The following is a 20,154-nucleotide window of genomic DNA, read 5'->3' as shown; positions in this document are numbered from 1 at the left end:
TGCTAAATGCTGAAGTCTAAGGTCTCAGTCAAGTCCTGTTAAGTTTGAGCTCTGTTAAGCTCTGTCATGGTTTGACACTGGTGCAATGCCAGCGCCCCCATGAAAATACACCTTCCCTAAATAAATGGTGTGAGATGTTATCAGGAACAGAGTAGAGCAGGCCCAAGCTTAATAACAAAGGGAAAAACAAACTTTATTAAACTACTACTACAAAAGACACACACACTAAATCCAGGATGAAGACCCTCTAAAACACCCCTCCTCCTCCCAATTTCCATGACAACCACCATGAAATGTCACCCGGGATTCCTGTTCAAATTGCCACCCTTCAGATAATCAATACTCAGTCTATCAAGGGAGAGAGGAGCCTCTCCTGTGCCATAGACCCCCCAGGAAACACAGTTGCCACCTCCTGTGTTTCCACGTCACACACGGCAACCGCCCAGAGAAAATCTGCCAGTGTGACACTCTCCTTTCCATGTCACAGGGCTCTCACCATCACACATGGACAGACTGCTCATAGGGCTCCTGTAAGGATGCTTTGCCACAGACCCAAAGATACAACAGTTCAGCTTCTCATCTTGGGACTACAGTCCCCCCCATTTTCCCCTGGGGCCAAGGGTCCAGGAACAGAGATCATCTTCCTCCTGAAGACAGAGGGCATCACCATTCCCCCCTCAGCTTTCCCCTGTTCTTGCCATTCCTTCGCTGGTGGTTGCTGAAGCTGGTCTCCTTGGGTCACCACTGCATCCCCCTAAAATGCAGTCTCTATTGCAGGAGAATTTGGTTCAGTCGAGGGCTAACAAGAAAAGTCCAGCCAAAACCTACTTCATCATCTCCTCCCACCTAAAGATTTCTTCTTCTAACATGTCAGGTCCCGGACTGTCTCTCTTCCACTACAAATCGAGGAGGAGTAATATTTTACAAAGCCCTCATTTCCCAGAAAGGATTAAAAGTTCAGACTCCCTGGACGGCTGAAATCTCTGCCCCGCATTCTCGACTCCCACGATGGGCATCATCCCCCCCCACCCCTTTCTGCATCTCCTCTGCCGGCAAATCTCCAGGTGCTGTCAGGCTCTCTGTCTCTTTCCCTCTGGGGGTGGGGGACAAAGGCATCTCTGCTTCTCTCCACCCTTCCGTTCACAGGAGCTGGCTCGGTTCCAGACCTTCAGCCCCCTCGGCTGACCTGGACAAGGCCGCGTGGCTTCCCCTCCCCCACCCAGCCCATGGCTGGGCAGGGGAGAGTCTGCACTGCACTCTCTGATGACTGGAAACAAAGAGAGAGTTCCCCTGGGAGTTCTTGCTTTTAACCCCCTGTGTTCTCAGAGGCATGTCCATATGTTCAGTGGTCACTCCAGGTGCCAATATCCAAACCTGATCACTGATTGGTGTGACCCAGCTTCATGAAAAAAAATTTACTTCCATGTCAAACCACAACAGTAGAATCTACTTGGAAATGTTCTGCAGTTCAATGCCGTGCTGGGAGCAGTCCTGAACAATGCAGCATCCTCAGCACAGAAGGAGAACACTTCCAAGCCTTACCAGCTGTCTCCTTGCAGCCAGATCTTGTCCCCTAGTGCTGTGAGAAGCACCCAGGGCTGGCTGAGAGCTGTCCCTGGCAGGCAGCAGAGGCCCTGGCCCAGCACAGCGCCCTGGGCTGCAGGACCCTGCTCTGCAGGACAGCCCTGGGCACCCCTGGCCTCAGAGAATGTACTCACAGAGTCTGTGGGCATTGGGATGTTCCAGCTTTAGGAGAACACTGCAGGAGCTGCAGCTGCATTGTTCTGCAGCCAGAGGTTCCTGTGTCAAGGGCTGGCAGTGATTGTGCCCCAGGCACTTCTCAGCACCTTCCCAGCCCTGACTGATTGAAGCTCTCTGTGCCTCTGGGCTGTGCCTGGGCTGGCTGCACGCAGTGGCCCAGCCCTGCTGGGCTGTGCACAGGAGCTGCCAGGCCACACAAAGCCTTGGGCTGCTCCAGGCTGCTCCTGGGGGACGTCTTGCACCACAGCCCTGCCCTGGGAGAGAAATTCCTTTCTCCTGCTGTCCAGTCTGGGCCTCTCCAGCTGCCCTTGGTGCCATTATTTCCTTCTCATGCTTATCTCCTCTAGGAAGAAAAGCTCCACCATCTCTGAAACCACTCTTCAGTCCCTCCCAGGCTACTCCTGTTCTCTCCTCAGTCTCCATGCCACTGAGCCCAGAGCCCGCAGCCTCTGCCTGCTGGTTGTGTGATGAGGCCTCCAGACCCCATCTTGGGAGATTTTTGGGTCCTCTCCAAGGTCTGTGAAAACGGAAAAGTAGTGGTCAAAGGTATTTTCTCCCAAATCTTGCAGTGGCAGAACAAGGGTCAATATGTCTAAATTGCATGAGGCTGGACGCACATTTGTTAGAAGGAGGAAATATTATACAATGGAAAAAAACTGCAACTGTTTTTCCAGAGAAGTGGATGCTCCATCCCAGGAATTATCCAAGAGCAGGAGCTTTGTGCAAGTGGACATAGAGGAATCCCCTCCCCTCCCCAAGGATGGAATTCCCGTTGTGTGGATTCTCTGATGTGCTGGGGGACCTCACAAGGCTTCTGGCCAGAATGTCTGCTGAGGGCAGCCAGGCTGCTGCAGTGGCAGTGACCTCACAGCCATCACCATGGCAGCCCTGTCCCCTGGGCCTGGCTCTCCCCTTTCCTCTGCCCCTGCCTTGTCTCTGCTGCCATGAAGACTCTTTTCATTAAGATCTTGTCCCCAAGGTGCTGGGGCCAGTTGCTTCCCAGTCAGGCTCCTGGAGCACAAGTGGCTTTCCAGAGCCCTGCCAGAAATGAGCCCTGAAGCAGCAGCTCTGCAGTGCTGGCCACCAGGCTGGGTTGCCAAGGGAGGCTTCTGGCCATGCCCTGCAAGCAGCTGCTGCTGCCAAGGTGCCTTTGGTGCCTCAGGCTCTCCCTGGCACAGCTCCCAGCAGGGCACTCTGCACTTGTGCCCGAGGCCTTCCCTGAGTTGGGGCTGGCCTGGGGCTTTTCCTGCAGCGGGACCTGCCCTGCTCATGGCACAGGAAAGGCAGTTCCTGCTGGAACAGGAGGCTCTGCCTGCAAAGGGCTCAAACAACTCCAGCAAGGCCCTGCTGACTTCAGAATTGCTTCCTAGAGCAGAATGTTCTAAGAACTGTTGTAGCTCCTATGCTGTAGAGTAAATAACGCTGATTAAGATCTTTCTGTCTAACCATGATCAGAATCAATCAGAGCTGTATTTACATAAATCTCTCTGGTATTCCATCCTTAATCCTGTGGGACAAATGGCATTAAAGTTCAATTCCACCGGTCCAATCTTTTACACCTTGGACAAAGTCTGGGGCTGGAATTGGATCCAGCCACTCACAGTCTCCTCTCTTAGAAGGAATTGCAGAAGTCCAGGGGTCCTGGAGGGTTTTGGGGTTCTATGGTGGCTGCTGGGTGTCATTTCTCCATCTCATGACTCAGCAGGAGTTTCTCTAATAAAGAAACAAAACTTTTGCCTGAAGCTCCCACTCTGCCCATGACAGGATCTAGTGTGCCTGTCAGGGACATCCCGGCTCTTTGGCAGCCTGGGGACTCCTGGGATGTCACCATGGAGCCCCCGTGAGTGCCTGTGACAGATCAGTGCCTTTGCACCTCAAGGTGCCCTGGGATGTCACCATACAATGGCTGTGACTGCCTCTGACCACACACAGCTCTTTACCATCCCCCAAAAGCCCTGGGAGCTCCCTCCACTCCTGTCCCTGGGCACCAGAGTGAAGAGGTTCCCACAGCTCCCAGCCAGGGACCCGCTCCCAAGGCTGCTGCCATGGCCACCAGGGCTGGCACCAGCTGGGATGCTCAGTCTCCATGAGCCAGGGTTTAGGAATGGGATTCCCCAATTTCCTGCTCCTGCTAAAACCGCCCTGCTACTCGCTGCCCTCCCGCCTCCCATGGAAAGCACAAAAGGCAAAGATCCTGGGCTGGGATAAGAACAATTTATTTGGAACAGCAACCTCATAAGGAACAAATAGAAACAGAAACAATATTGAACACAGAAGAGATAAGAAAACTACACCACCACCCACTGTCTCTTCCAAGCCACCTATTCCCTCCTACCTGGAAAGGACACCCTCCTCCTCAGGAGAGAGAGAGAGTCCCTTTCCTGCCCCTGGCAATGACCTGATGTGGGAGTGAATGTTATGACAGCACCACGGCCAGACCCTCATGTTCTTTGAGCCCACATCATGTCATTGCCAGGGGCAGGAAAAGAGACAGGTTTCTTCCCAGCATGGATCACAGGGAACATGGGTCACCAGAGCTCTTCCCAACATGGGTCCTCCAATGGGGGATGAAGCTGGAGCAGTGCACAAAGCTCTTCCTGCAGTCAGGGCAGTTGCAGGCCTTCCCTTACTGGTGTGTCCGTTGGTGTTCAGTCAAGTGAGAGTTCCTGGAGAAGCTCTTCCCACACTGCGGACACTCATAGGGCTTCTCCCCGGTGTGGATGCGCCGATGGCTGATGAGGTGGGAGTTTTGCTTGAAGCCCTTCCTGCAGTCGGGGCAGCGGAAGGGCCTCTCATCTGTGTGAATCCGCTGGTGCAGGATGAGATGGGAGCTGATCCGAAACCTCTTCTGACACTCAGGACACTTGTAGGGTCGTTCCCCTGTGTGAATCATCTGGTGGCGGATCAGCTCAGAGCTGCAGCTGAAGCCCTTCCCACATTCCCCACACTTGTAGGGCCATTCCCCAGTGTGGATCATCTGGTGGCGGATCAGATTGGAGCTCCGGCTGAAGCTCTTCCCACACTCCAAGCACTTGTAGGGCTTCTCCCTGTCATGAAACTGCTCATTTACCACCAGCTCCGAGCTCCGGCTGAAGCTCTGTCCACCTTCCTGGCACAGACTGGGTCTTTTCTCTTCAGAGCACTCTGGGCTGGGTTTGGAGCCCCTCTTCCTGCGGGATCTCTGGGGCTTTTCCTCCCCATTGGATTCCAGCACTGTGGAACCACTCAAAACGGCCTCTTCCATGAGGCTCTGTTGCGGGGATTTGTCCTTCCTGGTCTCCATTTTCAGCTCCTTGTCTGGGGGAGGAAGAACAAGGACAGGATGGGATTTGCCTCCATGCCAGAGGGAAGGGGAAGGAGATGCCCCCAGTGCATCCCCAGGAGGTCGGCGCTGGCAGCGGGGTCGTCCTGCAGCCGGGGGCAATGCTGGGCTGGGAGATGGAGCAGGAGAGGGGGGGAAAGGGGCAGTGATTTCCTCCTCACCTGCCTGGGTGTGCTGGGGCATTGTCACGGTCTGAAAAGACAGGTGTCTGCTAAGGAAGACAGGATCCTCTCTTGAAATAGAAAACGGAAACTGCTTCCCTCCAAATTATGATGATTTTGAAATTAAGGGTTTCTCAGGGAAAAATATGGGCATAGGAATAACAGTTCTTTCCTAGAAAAATACAAATGCGATAGCACAAAATAAAAACCACTCACTGAGTCAGAATAGGACATGGCAGCCTGTGGGTCAGGATGCTGGCAGCAGTCCCATGAAATGGGGGCTGCAGTCCTCCTCCAGTATGACAGGTGTGCTTGTGTTGAAGCAATGATCCTGTAGAAAGCTGAAGTTTTCCTCTGAAGGTCCAGTGGTGGTGTTGTTGGGAATCTTTCTCTGCGAATCCAGTGGAGAAGGAAAGCTGCTCCACTGAGAATGCAGTGGGAAACAGATGCCGATGGTGTTCAAAGTCCGAGATTATAAACAGGCAGGAATGCTTGGCCCCTCCCCCTGGGCGGAGCATCTCACAATGGGATGATGTCATTTTTCTCAGTCCTGCAGGGACATTCAATGGCCCATTAAGAGAAGATATTTCCTGCAGGAAAGATTGGTTGTGGAAGAGATAAAGAAAACTGGTCAATTAACAGAAGATAACTGTATCACTTCTAAGAGATGGGAATTGATTACACACGCCCAGCTACATCATGTAATTTAGAGATATTGACCCTTGTTCTGCCACTGCAAGATTTGGGAGAAAATACCTTGGACCACTAATTTTCCATTTTCACAGACCTTGGAGAGGATCCAAAAATCTCCCAAGATGGGGTTTGGAGGCCTCATCACACAACCAGCAGGCAGAGGCTGCGGGCTCTGGGCTCAGTGGCATGGAGACTGAGGAGAGGAGTAGCCTGGGAGGGGCTGAAGGGTGGTTTCAGAGATGGTGGAACTTTTCTTCCTAGAGGAGATAAGCATGAGAAGGAAATAATGGCACCAAGGGCAGCTGGAGAGGCCCAGACTGGAGAGCAGGAGAAAGGAATTTCTCTCTCAGGGCAGGGCTGTGGTGCAAGATGTCCCGCAGAAGGAGCCTGGAGCAGCCCAAGGCTTTGTGTGGCCTGGCAGCTCCTGTGCACAGCCCAGCAGGGCTGGGCCACTGCCTGCAGCCAGCCCAGGCACAGCCCAGAGGCACAGAGAGCTTCAATCAGTCAGGGCTGGGAAGGTGCTGAGAAGTGCCTGGGGCACAATCACTGCCAGCCCTTGACACAGGAACCTCTGGCTGCAGGACAATGCAGCTGCAGCTCCTGCAGTGTTCTCCTAAGCTGGAACATCCCAGTGCCCACAGACTCTGTGAGTACATTCTCTGAGGCCAGGGGTGCCCAGGGCTGTCCTGCAGAGCAGGGTCCTGCAGCCCAGGGCGCTGTGCTGGGCCAGGGCCTCTGCTGCCTGCCAGGGACAGCTCTCAGCCAGCCCTGGGTGCTTCTCACAGCACTGGGGGACAAGATCTGGCTGCAAGGAGACAGCTGGTAAGGCTTGGAAGTGTTCTCCTTTTGTGCTGAGGATGCTGCATTGTTCAGGACTGCTCCCAGCACGGCATTGAACTGCAGAACATTTCCAAGTAGATTCTACAGGGAGAACAGCAAGGCAGGGGCTGCACAAATGGGAAAATCCTTCTTTTTTAATCTACTGCTCTGGAATGCGTGGATGAGAAATTGTACATAGATATTCGTCTCAGTTCAGGTGGAGAAAAATAAACAAGTTTTCTCTCAGATCTGAATAAAGCAGGCAGTGACAGAAATCAGCACAGCGGCCTTTAGAGGAAGCATCTGTGTTGCTTTTCCAGCCTGCTCAGGGTTGCTCTGACGTTGCCATCAGAGCCTGCAGAGCCAGAGCTGCCCCTGGGCAGTGCCTGAGCTGGGAGGGCTCTGTAGGGCAGAGCTGAGCCCCCAGGGCTGGGCTGGGCTCTGGCAGCTCCAGCAGGGCCCAGCCCAGGGCACAGGGAAGCAGCTGCTGGCAGGGACAGCTCCAGGCAGCAGAGTCCTGGGCAGGCAGTGGGGGAAATGTGCCCCCAAGCTGTGCTGGGATATTCAAAGTCCTCTCCAAATCCACCTAGTCCAGGACTACTTTTTTTTTACAGATGCCCATGCCAAGACAGCACAAATGTCCAACAGCAGCTCCGTCAGCCACTTCCTCCTGCTGGCACTGGCAGACACGTGGCAGCTGCAGCTCCTGCACTTCTGCCTCTCCCTGGCCATCTCCTTGGCTGCCCTCCTGGGCAACGGCCTCATCATCAGCGCCGGAGCCTGCGGCCACCAACTGCACACGCCCATGTTCTTCTTCCTGCTCAACCTGGACCTCAGCCACCTGGGCTCCATCTGCACCACTGTCCCCAAAGCCATGCACAATTCCCTCTGGGACACCAGGACCAGCTCCTATGCAGGATGTGCTGCACAGCTCTTTTTCTTTCTGTTCTTTATAGGAGAAGAGCTTTCTCTCTGGACGGTAAAAATTAGGGTAGAAACTGTTACAAAATATTTAACAATATGCTGTAAAAAGGTTTGGTTCTTATATTTTAAAAGGAGTAAAAAGAGTAGCTATAAGAAAAACAGTACTCAAGTTACTTTTCTTAAGTGCTCTTCTTTTCAAGCACTTTTGAAAAGGTCTTCCTGGTCCTTTTTCCTGGCTCCCCATTTTTCTCTTCTCTTGGCTTGCTGTTCTTATCTGGCTTCTTGATTCAAGGCATCAGAAGCAGTCCTGCACTGATTGGCTGATTGCTGATTGTATCTCCTGGCCATCTAGTAAGTGCTTGAATACCCCTGGGAAGGTGTGAATTGTCCCAGCTGATAGCCATGCACTGAGGGTTCTGAGATAATGGCCCTGCAGCTGCCCCTCCCTCTGTCGGTTGGTGTTTCCCAGCTGGTGTTATCCTTATCAGGCTGGTGACTCATCTTGGGATCAGTTTTCCTTCCAGCCCCTGCTCTTTTTCTTTTTGACAAGGAGGCACTTGGTTTGAAGCTTGGCCAGAGCCAAGGGTTGGCAGAGCAAGGTGCTCTGGATGCCTTCCAGCCTCACCAGGCCACATGGCATCGGCCAGCACAGGCTGTCCCACACGGCCCCATCCCAGTGCCTGTTGCTCTGCTGCTCTGGACACCCATTTCTCTTTCTCACTCTGCTCTCCTGAGCACCCTTCTGTGCTTCAGTTCTTTCAGTGCTGCTGTGCCCTCAGCAGATGCTTTTCAAGGCCCAGGATCATCTTCCACTCTCCATTAGGTTTTTGCCCTGGTCAGGTGGGAGTATTCAAGGGTGAGTGAGACTTCTTGAGCAATGCTTTTCTCTCCGGGTGCAGATCAGCTCTTGGAAGGGAACCGGGGAGTCCCAGGGGATGCGATGTTGTCATTTCTGCCCTGTCCCGGCCCCACTGGCCACATGCTGTTCTTGGACCCACCAGCAACCCCACAAGGGAAGGATCCTGGGGGGGTCCCGGGCAAGACAAACAGCTCTTGAACCTTCTCCATCCTCAAGGCATCACTGACAAAAGCCCACGGGCTCCTGAATGGGTCCTGGACATCCCTGCCAAGGATGAATGGAGACTCAGTGCCGGTCCCACGAGGGTGATTTGGCCACTCCTTCCCAGTGAGACCTTCCTAGGTCTCCAGCACAGACAGTCTGTGGCATCCTGTCATCCCTCCAGAAAGATGGATGGATTCTGCCCCTTTGGAATGGGGGTTTCCAAGCACAGTGCATCAGTGTCCACCAGAGACACATCCTTGATGCTGCCTTGTGGCTGCTGTGCCAGCCCACTGATCCCACCTGTGCCAGGGGCCCTGACTGTCCCTTTTGGATGCTGGGATGGACATAGGGCCTCTTGCTGCTCAGGGAAGGGATCTGTGGGGTTTGTTCCTGCCAAGCAGAATTGCCTAGAGCAGTGTGGCAAGTCTGAGCAGCCCTTCTGCTCTGCCTCACAGACACTGGAGCAGGAGTTCTCCTGCAGAAATGCTTTGGGGCCTTTGGGCTTCCTTCCAGGATCTGTACCTGAGCTTCCTCAACCACAGGGAGGTTCCCCATGCAACCTCCTCATGTCCAAGCCACCAGTGCTGCAGACAGAACCGGGGTTGACACATGGGCTGTGCCACCAGCACCTTTCCTTGGAGCAGGAAGAAGCTGACTCCCTGTGACTGGGACAGTGGCTGGAAACAAGAGGGAAAACACATCCTTCCTGAAAGGCTGCACAGCCATAGGAACAGATTCTGCAAAACTGAGACAGAGCCCAGAGGGAAGCAGGGACATTCCCATGGGGTCCCCAAAGCTGGGGGGCCAATCTGCCCACACTGGGAGCCTCCGTGAATGTCCAGCTCGTTCTCCTGGGGCTGTCAGCACGGGGTCCATTGCCATCCGGTTCCATCCCCCTGACTGGCACTGATCTCCAAGGAAGCCTGGCCCAAAGTTCAGCCAAAGCCTCAGCCAAAGTTCCCCAATTAGGACACTGCGGAGTCTTGCACAATTCCTTTTCAAGATGATGTCAGCACATCAATGACATCATAGCACTTGTCCATCTAGTCAAGAATCCCCACAGGGACACTCTGCTCTCTCATCAATGGAGCACAAAGCAGCAACATTCCAGAGGAAAATCTTTGCCCATGGGCACTGCGGCTCCTTGGGCAAGTTCCAGAGCAAACAGTCAAGGCAGTGGCCTGAAATGTTTCCCCAGCTGGGTCACCAGAGATCCCGGATGCATCCACAGTGTCCCTGTGGAAAGAGAGAAGCAGGAGCCTTTCACTAATTTCACTTATGTCAAACAGGAATTGCAGCTATGGACATGTCTTGGGAACCACTTATCCACTTCTTTTTTCCTTCTTGGAACCTGGGACAAACATCTGGATAGTCCCGGGGAAAAAAAAAAAAAAACAAATAGGGACACGGGGATTCTCTGTGTCTCCGGCAAGGCTCCCACAGGCTTCAGAACCCAAACCTTTGACCCCCACTGTGGTTCTCCTGAAAAATATGAGTGTCAATTCCCAAACAGGGCCACAGGAAGGTTTTATGGCCGGGCAGAAGTTAGAGGAGTGGCATGTGGTGAACAGTTGAAAAAGCAGAAGTTTCCAACTCCTTGAACTTCAGAGGCTACAAGGAGAAAGCTTGAAGTTTTTATGGTCCATTAATCTCTGTCTTCCCTCTGTTCATTTGGCACATTCCAAGTCCAGAGCAGATTATGGGAAGCAGACCTGCAGGAAGAGTTGAAGGCTCATTGCCAGAGAGAGGAAGAAAAGGGGAAGGAGGGAAAAGAATTCCAATTGCTTTTTTAGCACTAGGACCACAAAAAGCTCTTCACCCATTATCAACATCGCAAGGGTGAGGCACGTTCCTCGTTTCTTACGCTAAAGTGCAGTAATATGGAAATTGTGCCTGGATTAGAACAAAACCACAGGCCAATAACTGACCCACTTTGGTTCCCAAATCAGAAATCATGAAACTTCTCCCCAGATGTGTTTCCCTGCAGTAAAGAAGGCAGTTTGAAAAATTTTGTCCCAAGTTCCTTCTCAGTTCATGACTTCAGACAAACTGGAACCATCCTGGCAGCACAAAAGCAGCCACAATGAGCAGGATCAAACCCCCAGGTCATCCTTCAATGCACTCGATCCACACCTTCCACAGCCCAGCAGCAATTCCTGCCTCTGCCCCCCGCACTGGGTCAGTCTGAAGGGATCGCTCTGTTGTGTGGGGCCGGCTCCTGCAGCGCTCGGAGCCGCTCTGTGTCCCACAGCTCCACAGCTGTGAGGCCTGTGCCACCTCTATTCCATGGCTGTAGTTCCTGTTCCACCACTGTTCCACCTTTTCCATGCTCACTCCACTGCTGCTCAAAAGCTGTCTTGTGCTGTTTCAGCACACTTGCTCTGCTCCTCCACCACTGCTCCACTGCTGCTCCAACACTGCTCATCCACCACTGTTCCACTGCTCCTTCTCTGCTCCTCCCCAGCTCCCCTGTTGTTCCACGGCTGTTGCTTCTGTTCTAGTGCTGCTGCCACAGTTGTGGTGTCATAGAGAGGGGAAGGTTGGAGCTGACATCCTTGTGGGGTCAAAGACATGAAAACATTTGGGGCTGCCACCCTTCCGGTGTAACAAAGAGGGGAATGTTGGGGCTGCCACTGCGGTGCTTGTGGCAGCAGCTCTCTGGCCACAGAGAGCAGGCACAGACTTTCCCAGGCATTTTCCTAGGGAAAGCTGGGAGAAGATCAGAGAAAAGAATGAGAAACAATTCTCATCTCCACTTGTTGCACCTGCTGTTGTGCACATGAGGAATGTGTCACGGAGATTTGTTTACCAAAGGGTGATTTTGTAATTGGACACTGGGTGGTGTTTGGATGGATTGACCAATTAGGTCCCAGCTGTATTGGACTGGCTGTAAGGGTTGCTGAGTTTCTTAAGTACAGTATAATACAGTATAAGTTGATATAATAAAGCAATTGATCAGCCTTCTGCAGTCATGGAGTCAATGCTAATTATTCCCCAGCTGGGGGCCTGTGGGGACAGGTGTCTACCTGGAAAGGGGCAGAGGATTTAATACCTGTTAGTTTCATAAGAGATAAGCACATCTTTATTATCTGGGTCACTTGAGTACTTTGAAGAAATGGCAAAGTTTTCCCACCAGGAACAGGAATTTCCTGGCTCTACTGTTTTCTTCTGCTGATGGCAGGAGAAGAAATACTGATCTTCCCCTCTACTGATGCCACCAACATTCAGTCTAATATTTCATGACCCTCTTTCTTCAGGTGTTTCCAGCTCTCGTGGTTAACTGGCCATGTCTAAGGACATCTCTTCATTTACAGCAGCTGCATCTATGTCCTTCCCGTTGCTCCTGAATTTCTTCCTGCAGCTGGACTCTGCTCATTCCAATGTGTCTCCCTTGAATGGCTTCATGCTTTGAGCATCAGGGAGTTTCCCAGTTCTTCAGAAGTTTAAATAACTCCCTACTCAGCATCTTAGTTGTAGTTTTATCTTTTATATCACCTCTTCTTATGCCTTTGACTAAAATCCTTCCTGTATGGCAATGCCTTGTGGACAAGGGACATGTCAGATGCTGCTGTCTGCTCACAAGGAGCAGAGAGAAAGGTTTTGATGTTTATTAAAATTTATCATGTTGACATTTTTGCTGTTGGCCATGAAGAGAAAGCTTTCTGTGCCTCTGAGTCTCAGCAGTTCCTGGGCCCTCAAAGGACAGAAACCTGATGAGTTGTGGTTGCCACTCCAGTGGCTGCACTTGGATCTCCCTCCATAGCCAGAGCAGAGCTCCCTTGCCCCACAAAGTCCCTGGCACTGGAGGGATGAAGGAAACAGGACAGGCTGTGGGGATCAGGGGCAGGGCAGAGCCAGGCAGAAGAAGGACTTTTGCATTTGGTGGAGCTGTGCCTTGCCTTGGCTTTGTTGGCTGACAAGAAATGAACATCCCTCTGTGTCTCGGGCAGCTCCTTCTCCAAGGAAAGCAGGTGGGAGTTGGAGCCAAGGAGCTGAAACCGGCAGGTGCAGCCTGGGCTGCAGGGAGCTCAGATTTGCACAAGGCTGCTCTGAGTGCCAGGGCTTGGATGGGGGAAATGCTGTGGTGGGAGTAGAGACAGAGTGAGATTGATTGTCAGCCATCAAGGGTCTTGATTTTCCTATCTCTTCCAACTGCATGAGGAGGTACTTGGATTCAGTGTCAATTGGAGATTGCACATAGCCGTGTATTAACAGGGAAAAACCTAAACAAGACCTAAAACATGTTTTCTCACTGTCTTTTTAAATCTGATAGATTCAGTTTGAATACACTTCAAGCCCCTGGAGCAGGAAGATTCAGCAGCAGCCTCCAAGTTGCTTAGGAGGTCAGCAGCTTCCTCTGAGGCCATCCCTGGCCAGAGACCCTGGGGGAATGGGCAGACAAGGAGAGTGTCCCTGGGGCTGGGCAAGCAGAACTCAGAGGCACCAAGGGCACCAACAGCTGGGAAATGGAGTGTGGAATGTGGCTGTGAAAGCCCTGCCTGGGCTGTGCCAAGCAGGACAGACAAGCCCTGACTGCCATCCCCCAAACCATTTTCTCAAGAAAACATTTAAAAGGAGTTACAATCATTTGTGTCCTCTGAGTTGGATGTCCTGCAGAAATACCAACAAGAGATTCTCAGGAGCTCAAAACAAACCAAACAGCCTTTAGTGGCAACTTGAGAATATCAGAGAAACTTTGGCAGAAGGTTTAATATGACATTCAATCAACAAAAAACACTTCTCAGAGTATTAACTTGGCCCATTCAACTTCACAAACTCTAAGCCTGTTCAATTTTAAGTTAATCAAAATTTGCAAAGGAGAGAATTAGAAGAAGACACAGAAAGAGAGAAAGAAAAATAAGATATGGAGAAGCACAGACAGAGCTACCAGCTACTGGATTCCAGCGTTGTTGAGATGGAAATTCCAAGAGGAGGTAGGGTCAAGATGTGTGCTTGCCTTGTTGTCAGCCTTGAATACCCCTTGGTCTTCCTGGGCCCTTCCCCCAGCTGGGACTTGGGGTCATTTGGTCACTCAGGAGCTGGGCTGGGGGCTCCAGAGGTGGCTGTGGAGCATTGCCTGTGCTGTGCCAGGGACTGGCAGACACTGCTGGGCTGGGATAGAGGCTCTGGGGGGATTGGGGTTCCAGGGCAGGGCAGTGCTGGGGTGACAGGGCAGGGCAAGGCTGGACCTGCCCTTTCCTCCCCCCCACACAAAATGATTCAAGCCAACAATCTCCTCCAGTCTGTCACAATAGGGATTATTGGAGGTGGAACCCAAATGTGGCCATGGGCACCTGGCCGAGAAGGACAGCTCTTTTCCATTGGAAGGAAAACACACAGCCATCTCCAGGGTTTTGGGGACAGATGAGAGGTGACCCTGGTGTCACAATGGCCCCTTGCTTCCATGACGCCCCAATGGTCATAATGGTCTCCACGGTTCCATGTGGCGCCACAGTGTCACAACGGGGCCTCACAGTGTCACAATGATCCTTACATTCCATGGAGCCACACAGAGTCAGTACAGTCCCCTTGGTTCCATGAGCTCCAGCAATGTCACACTGGTCTCCATGATTCCATGAGGCCCCACAGTGTCACAATGGCTCCTTGGTTCCATGGACCCTGTGCTGGTGCATTCCCCCCTCCCCTTCTCAGCCCGCCCTGCCAGCTGAGAAATGCTCCTTGGGACTCAGCCTTGGCCAACAGCCCCTGGGCTCAGCTCCTCTGGAGCTCCTCACAAACACTGCCTGCTCCAGGCACTGCAGCTGCCCTTACAATCTCCTTGTTTCTTTAGGAGCAGCCCTGGGACCTGTTTTTGTTCCCTCAGTGGCACAACATCCCTGTTCTCACACTGCCAAAGAAAGCTGTTGATGCCAAGTGCAGCCAGGATGAACCATTGCTGGGACTGAAGCCCCTCTCTTGGGGCCCTACAAACTGCGCTCCAAAAGGAGCCCCTTGGAGCTCTCCTGGGCCAGCCACCTCCCTCTGGTTGGGGCGTCTCCGATCCGGGAACTCTCCCGTTTGCTGCACTCGGGGGATCCCCCAACAACGACGGAGCCTGGGCCGATCCCCCCACTCCTCCAGGCTCAACCCTTTGCCCGCTGGGGAGATGCCACAGCCTCTGCAGGGAGCATTTCCCTGCCCTCAGGGGAATTTCTCTCAGGTGCCTTGCACTGACTCTTTGTGTCTGTGTGCACACACGAGTGCATGTGCTGGGGAAATGTGGCAGAAATGCTGCTCTCTGAGGGGCTTGAGTTCCTTGGGTAGTTGAGTCAGTCAGGCCTGTAAGTAAGGTTAAGTCACAAGCTGTAAGCGAAGTTAAATGCTGCTGAGAGTTGTTCTTCTGCTAATTTGTTATGTTTTAAATAAGTTTTAAGCGAAGTTGAATAGGTTATAAGTAAGGTTAAATACTGTTACATGCTGTTCTTTTGCTAAACGCTGAAGTCTAAGGTATCAGTCAAGTCCTGTTGAGTTCTCTTTCGCTTTTAGGCCGTATTCCTTTTATCCTTGCCCTCACTGTCCTTTAGGCACACACACACACACACAGAGCCAGAGACACATACAGACAAACATGGACACACAGACACTGGGGCGTTCGTGGCTCATTTCTGGTTTGATTGCCTGGATTTTGTTTGGTTTTCTTGTTGCTTTGTTTCCTTGGTGTGCCTGAAGTGTCCAGTCAGCAGCAGAGTGACTCTTACCAAGGAATTCTGTGGTACTGTTGAATGATATTAAATCTGGTTTTTACTGATCCCATGCCAGGGATTTTTTTAAGTGCTCTCAAACCCTCATTCATAACAGGGTGGAGAAGCCCTGGCCCTGGGGGACACAGGGACACTGCCGGGGGTCCCTGTCCCCCTGCCCCACCCCTCACAGCCCTGACCCCCCATCCCTGTGTCAGGCTCTGGGCGATCTCGTGGAACATCCTCTGGGGGAGGCTGCGGTGCCAGGGGTGGGGGGACCGGGTGGGACAGGGGACCCTGCTGTGCACGAGCAGCGTTGGACTTCTCTGGGGGGAACTGTGAGGGGGGCAGAGGTGTAGTGACCTCCCCAGTGACCTCACACATGCCCTGTGATGTCACACAGCCCCCTATGATGTCACAGCTCACTCGGGGATGTCACAAACCCCCTTGTGATGTCATAGAGCCAACCCTAGGATATCACTCTGCGATCTCCTACAGCTGCGCTGTGATGTCCAGAAGACTCTGTGACGTAACAAGGTGTTGTAGTGTACAGCTACGCAAATGGAGCAAAAAAGCTTTGTGAATTTGAAATGGGAGTTTCTGTTTCCTAAACCTAAAGCTGGAGTTTCTATTCTGTATTTTTATGTGTATTCATCCTTCCCCCTGAAGCTATTCCCATTGGATTTTACCTATAATGTATTCATACTGGGCATTGTTCTATTGTTTCACCTTATCTCTTATTTTCCCCTATACAACCTGTAACTCAACCCCTAATCATTGTCACTTGTATGTGCAGTGTTCGAGCAAATACAACCTACTTTGGACTGCACACAAGTGTCCAATCTCTTGAGTCTCTTTATCCCGGTCATGATTGCGCTCTCTAAATAGCTCTGTCCGTATCAAACGAACCCACAAAGGTGATTGCTGCTTCTCTCCGGCTGCTCCCGGAAGCGCCTGGCCAGCGCCCTGGGAAAGAGTAGCTGGGCGAAAACAAGGAAGTCGGAGAGAGAAAAGAACAAAGCAACACTGCCAGTGAGCGTGCAGGGGCAGGAGAGCGTCCCTGGGGCTGGGCAAGCAGAACTCGGAGGCACCAACGGCACCAACAGCTGGGAAATGGAGTGTGGAATGTGGCTCCCTGCCTTCAGCCGCTCCCCCCGCTGCCGTCCCGCCGCAGGCTCGGCCGGGGCCGGGGCTGAGCAGCAAGGAAGGAAGGCCGGCAAAGCAGAAGGCTCGGCGAGAGCCGAGGAGCAAGCTCCTTGGGAAAGGGAGGGCGCTAAGCGTGCCCGCCCTGCCTCTGCAGCGGGCTCTCGCCCTGCCGGCCGAAGGCCCCGGCTGCCTGGGTGTCGGCCCGCTGCCGGCCCTCCCGCCGCTGCCGCTGTGCGAACTGGCTGAGGAGAGACTGGGCCGGGGCGGGAAAAGTCTGCAGGCAGAGGCTGCGGGCTCTGGGCTCAGTGGCATGGAGACTGAGGAGAGAACAGGAGTAGCCTGGGAGGGACTGAAGAGTGGTTTCAGAGATGGTGGAGCTTTTCTTCCTAGAGGAGATAAGCATGAGAAGGAAATAATGGCACCAAGGGCAGCTGGAGAGGCCCATACTGGACAGCAGGAGAAAGGAATTTCTCTCCCAGGGCAGGGCTGTGGTGCAACACGTCCACCAGGAGCAGCCTGGAGCAGCCCAAGGCTTTGTGTGGCCTGGCAGCTCCTGTGCACAGCCCAGCAGGGCTGGGCCACTGCGTGCAGCCAGCCTAGGCACAGCCCAGAGGCACAGAGAGCTTCAATCAGTCAGGGCTGGGAAGGTGCTGAGAAGTGCCTGGGGCACAATCACAGCCAGCCCTTGACACAGGAACCTCTGGCTGCAGGACAATGCAGCTGCAGCTCCTGCAGTGTTCTCCTAAAGCTGGAACATCCCAATGCCCACAGACTCTGTGAGTACATTCTCTGAGGCCAGGGGTGCCCAGGGCTGTCCTGCAGATCAGGGTCCTGCAGCCCAGGGTGCTGTGCTGGGCCAGGGCCTCTGCTGCCTGCCAGGGACAGCTCTCAGCCAGCCCTGGGTGCTTCTCACAGCACTGGGGGACAAGATCTGGCTGCAAGGAGACAGCTGGTAAGGCTTGGAAGTGTTCTCCTTGTGTGCTGAGGATGCTGCATTGTTCAGGACTGCTCCCAGCACGGCATTGAACTGCAGAACATTTCCAAGTAGATTCTACTGTTGTGGTTTGACATGGAAGTGAATTTTTTTCCAGGAAGCTGGGTCACACCAATCAGTGATCAGGTTTGGATATTGGCACCTGGATTGACCACTGAACATATGGACACGCCTCTGAGAACACAGGGGGTTAAAAGCAAGAACTCCCAGGGGAACTCTCTCTTTGGTTCTGGTCATCAGAGAGTGCAGTGCAGACTCTCCCCTGCCCAGCCATGGGCTGGGTGGGGGAGGGGAAGCCACGCGGCCTTGTCCAGGTCAGCCGAGGGGGCTGAAGGTCTGGAACCGAGCCAGCTCCTGTGAACGGAAGGGTGGAGAGAAGCAGAGATGCCTTTGTCCCCCACCCCCAGAGGGAAAGAGACAGAGAGCCTGACAGCACCTGGAGATTTGCCGGCAGAGGAGATGCAGAAAGGGGTGGGGGGGGATGATGCCCATCGTGGGAGTCGAGAATGCGGGGCAGGGATTTCAGCCATCCAGGGAGTCTGAACTTTTAATCCTTTCTGGGAAATGAGGGCTTTGTAAAATATTACTCCTCCTCGATTTGTAGTGGAAGAGAGACAGTCCGGGACCTGAGATGTTAGAAGAAGAAATATTTATGTGGGAGGAGATGATGAAGTAGGTTTTGGCTGGACTTTTCTTGTTAGCCATAGACTGAACCAAATTCTCCTGCAATAGAGACTGCATTTTAGGGGGATGCAGTGGTGACCCAAGGAGACCAGCTTCAGCAACCAACAGCGAAGGAATGGCAAGAACAGAGAAAAGCTGAGGAGGGAATGGTGATGCCCTCTGTCTTCAGGAGGAAGATGATCTCTATTCCTGGACCCTTGGCCCCAGGGGAAAATGGGGGGGACTGTAGTCCCAAGATGAGAAGCTGAACTGTTGTATCTTTGGGTCTGTGGCAAAGCATCCTTACAGGAGCCCTATGAGCAGTCTGTCCATGTGTGATGGTGAGAGCACTGTGACATGGAGAGGAGAGTGTCACACTGGCAGATTTTCTCTGGGGGGTTGCCATGTGTGACATGGAAACACAGGAGGTGGCAATTGTGTTTCCTGGGGGGTCAGTGGCGCAAGAGAGACTTATCTCTCCCTTGATAGACTGAGTATTGATTATCTGAAGTGTGGTAATTTGAACAGGAATCCCGGGTGACATTTCATGGTGGTTGTCTTGGAAATTGGGAGGAGGAGGGGTGTTTTAGAGGGTCTTCATCCTGGATTTAGTGTGTGTGTCTTTTGTAGTAGTAGTTTAATAAAGTCTGTTTTTCCCTTTGTTATCAAGCTTGGGCCTGCTCTACTCTGTTCCTGATAACATCTCACAGCATTTATTTAGGGAAGGTGTATTTTCATGGGGGCGCTGGCATTGCACCATGACAGAGCTTAACAGAGCTCAAACTTAACAGGACTTGACTGAGACCTTAGACTTCAGCATTTAGCAAAAGAACAGCACGTAACAGTATTTAACCTTACTTATAACCTAGGACTTCATGATTTGGCAATGGAATAACACTTAACAATATTTGACATAGATTATGACTTATTTGAAACTTAACAACTTAGGAAAAGAACAACTCTTTGCAGCATTTAACTTAGCTTACAGCTTGTGACTTAACCTTACTTACAGGCCTGACTGACTCAACTACCCAAGGCACTCAAGCCCCTCAGAGAGCAGCATTTCTGCCACATTTCCCCAGCACATGCACTCGTGTGTGCACACAGACGCAGAGAGTCAGTGCAAGGCACCTGTGAGAAATTCCCCTGAGGGCAGGGAAATGCTCCCTGCCGAGGCTGTGGCATCTCCCCAGCGGGCAAAGGGTTGAGCCTGGAGGAGTGGGGGGATCGGCCCAGGCTGCGTCATTGTTGGGGGATCCCCCGAGTGCAGCAAACGGGAGAGTTCCCGGATCGGAGACGCCCCAACCAGAGGGAGGTGGCTGGCCCAGGAGAGCTCCAAGGGGCTCCTTTTGGAGCGCAGTTTGTAGGGCCCCAAGAGAGGGACTTCAGTCCCAGCAATGGTTCATCCTGGCTGCATGTGGCAACAACAGCTTTCTTTGGCAGTGTGAGAACAGGGATGTTGTGCCACTGAGGGAACAAAAACAGTTCCCAGGGCTGCTCCTAAAGAAACAAGGAGCTTGTAAGGGCAGCAGCAGTGCCTGGAGCAGGCAGTGTTTGTGATGAGCTCCAGAGGAGCTGAGCCCAGGGGCTGTTGGCCAAGGCTGAGGCCCAAGGAGCATTTCTCAGCTGGCAGGGCGGGCTGAGAAGGGGAGGGGGGAATGCACCAGCACAGGGTCCATGGAACCAAGGAGCCATTGTGACACTGTGGGGCTTCATGGAATCATAGAGACCACTGTGACATTGCTGGAGCTCATGGAACCAAGGGGACTGTACTGACTCTGTGTGGCTCCATGGAATGTAAGGATCATTGTGACACTGTGAGGCCCCGTTGTGACACTGTGGTGCCACATGGAACCGTGGAGACCATTATGACACTTTGGGGTGTCATAGAAGCAAGGGGCCATTGTGACATCAGGGTCACCTCTCAT

The 20,154-nt window shown here is 52.8% G+C and overlaps 1 protein-coding gene across 7 annotated transcripts; it reads right to left on the bottom strand.

Annotated features, from left to right (window-relative positions):
* Nucleotides 1–3,992: 3,992 nt before the first annotated feature.
* LOC128802173 (zinc finger protein 239-like) lies at nt 3,993–19,928 on the bottom strand. Of its 7 annotated transcripts, none has more exons than XM_053968415.1 (4): nt 7,855–11,198; nt 5,461–6,194; nt 5,245–5,294; nt 3,993–5,058 (listed from the first exon to the last, which is right to left on the bottom strand). In XM_053968415.1, the coding sequence occupies exons 2-4, from the start codon at nt 5,781–5,783 to the stop codon at nt 4,388–4,390; spliced, it is 1,044 nt and encodes a 347-aa protein (XP_053824390.1). In that variant the 5' UTR covers nt 5,784–6,194; nt 7,855–11,198; the 3' UTR covers nt 3,993–4,387. The 7 variants fall into 7 exon arrangements, with proteins under 7 accessions (XP_053824390.1, XP_053824385.1, XP_053824387.1 ...); XM_053968410.1 differs by having other exon boundaries at nt 3,993–5,294; nt 7,855–9,979; nt 10,877–11,198; XM_053968412.1 differs by lacking the exon at nt 7,855–11,198 and adding an exon at nt 19,237–19,928 and having other exon boundaries at nt 3,993–5,294; nt 5,461–5,834.
* Nucleotides 19,929–20,154: the final 226 nt, after the last annotated feature.

This window comes from Vidua chalybeata, chromosome 34 (genome assembly GCF_026979565.1).
Source record: "Vidua chalybeata isolate OUT-0048 chromosome 34, bVidCha1 merged haplotype, whole genome shotgun sequence".
Lineage (NCBI taxonomy): Eukaryota > Metazoa > Chordata > Aves > Passeriformes > Viduidae > Vidua > Vidua chalybeata.
Note: the sequence above shows the minus strand (reverse complement) of the source record. Positions and strands in the feature narration are given on the sequence as shown.

What these genes read in the sequence shown, in the direction of transcription:
- LOC128802173 (XM_053968412.1), bottom strand. Translation starts at nt 5,783, where the DNA reads ATGACATCATCCCATTGTGAGATGCTCCGCCCAGGGGGAGGGGCCAAG. An exon ending in CCATGTCCTATTCTGACTCA is followed by an intron (nt 5,295 to 5,460) that starts GTGAGTGGTTTT and finishes TGTCTTCCTTAG; the next exon opens with CAGACACCTGTCTTTTCAGA.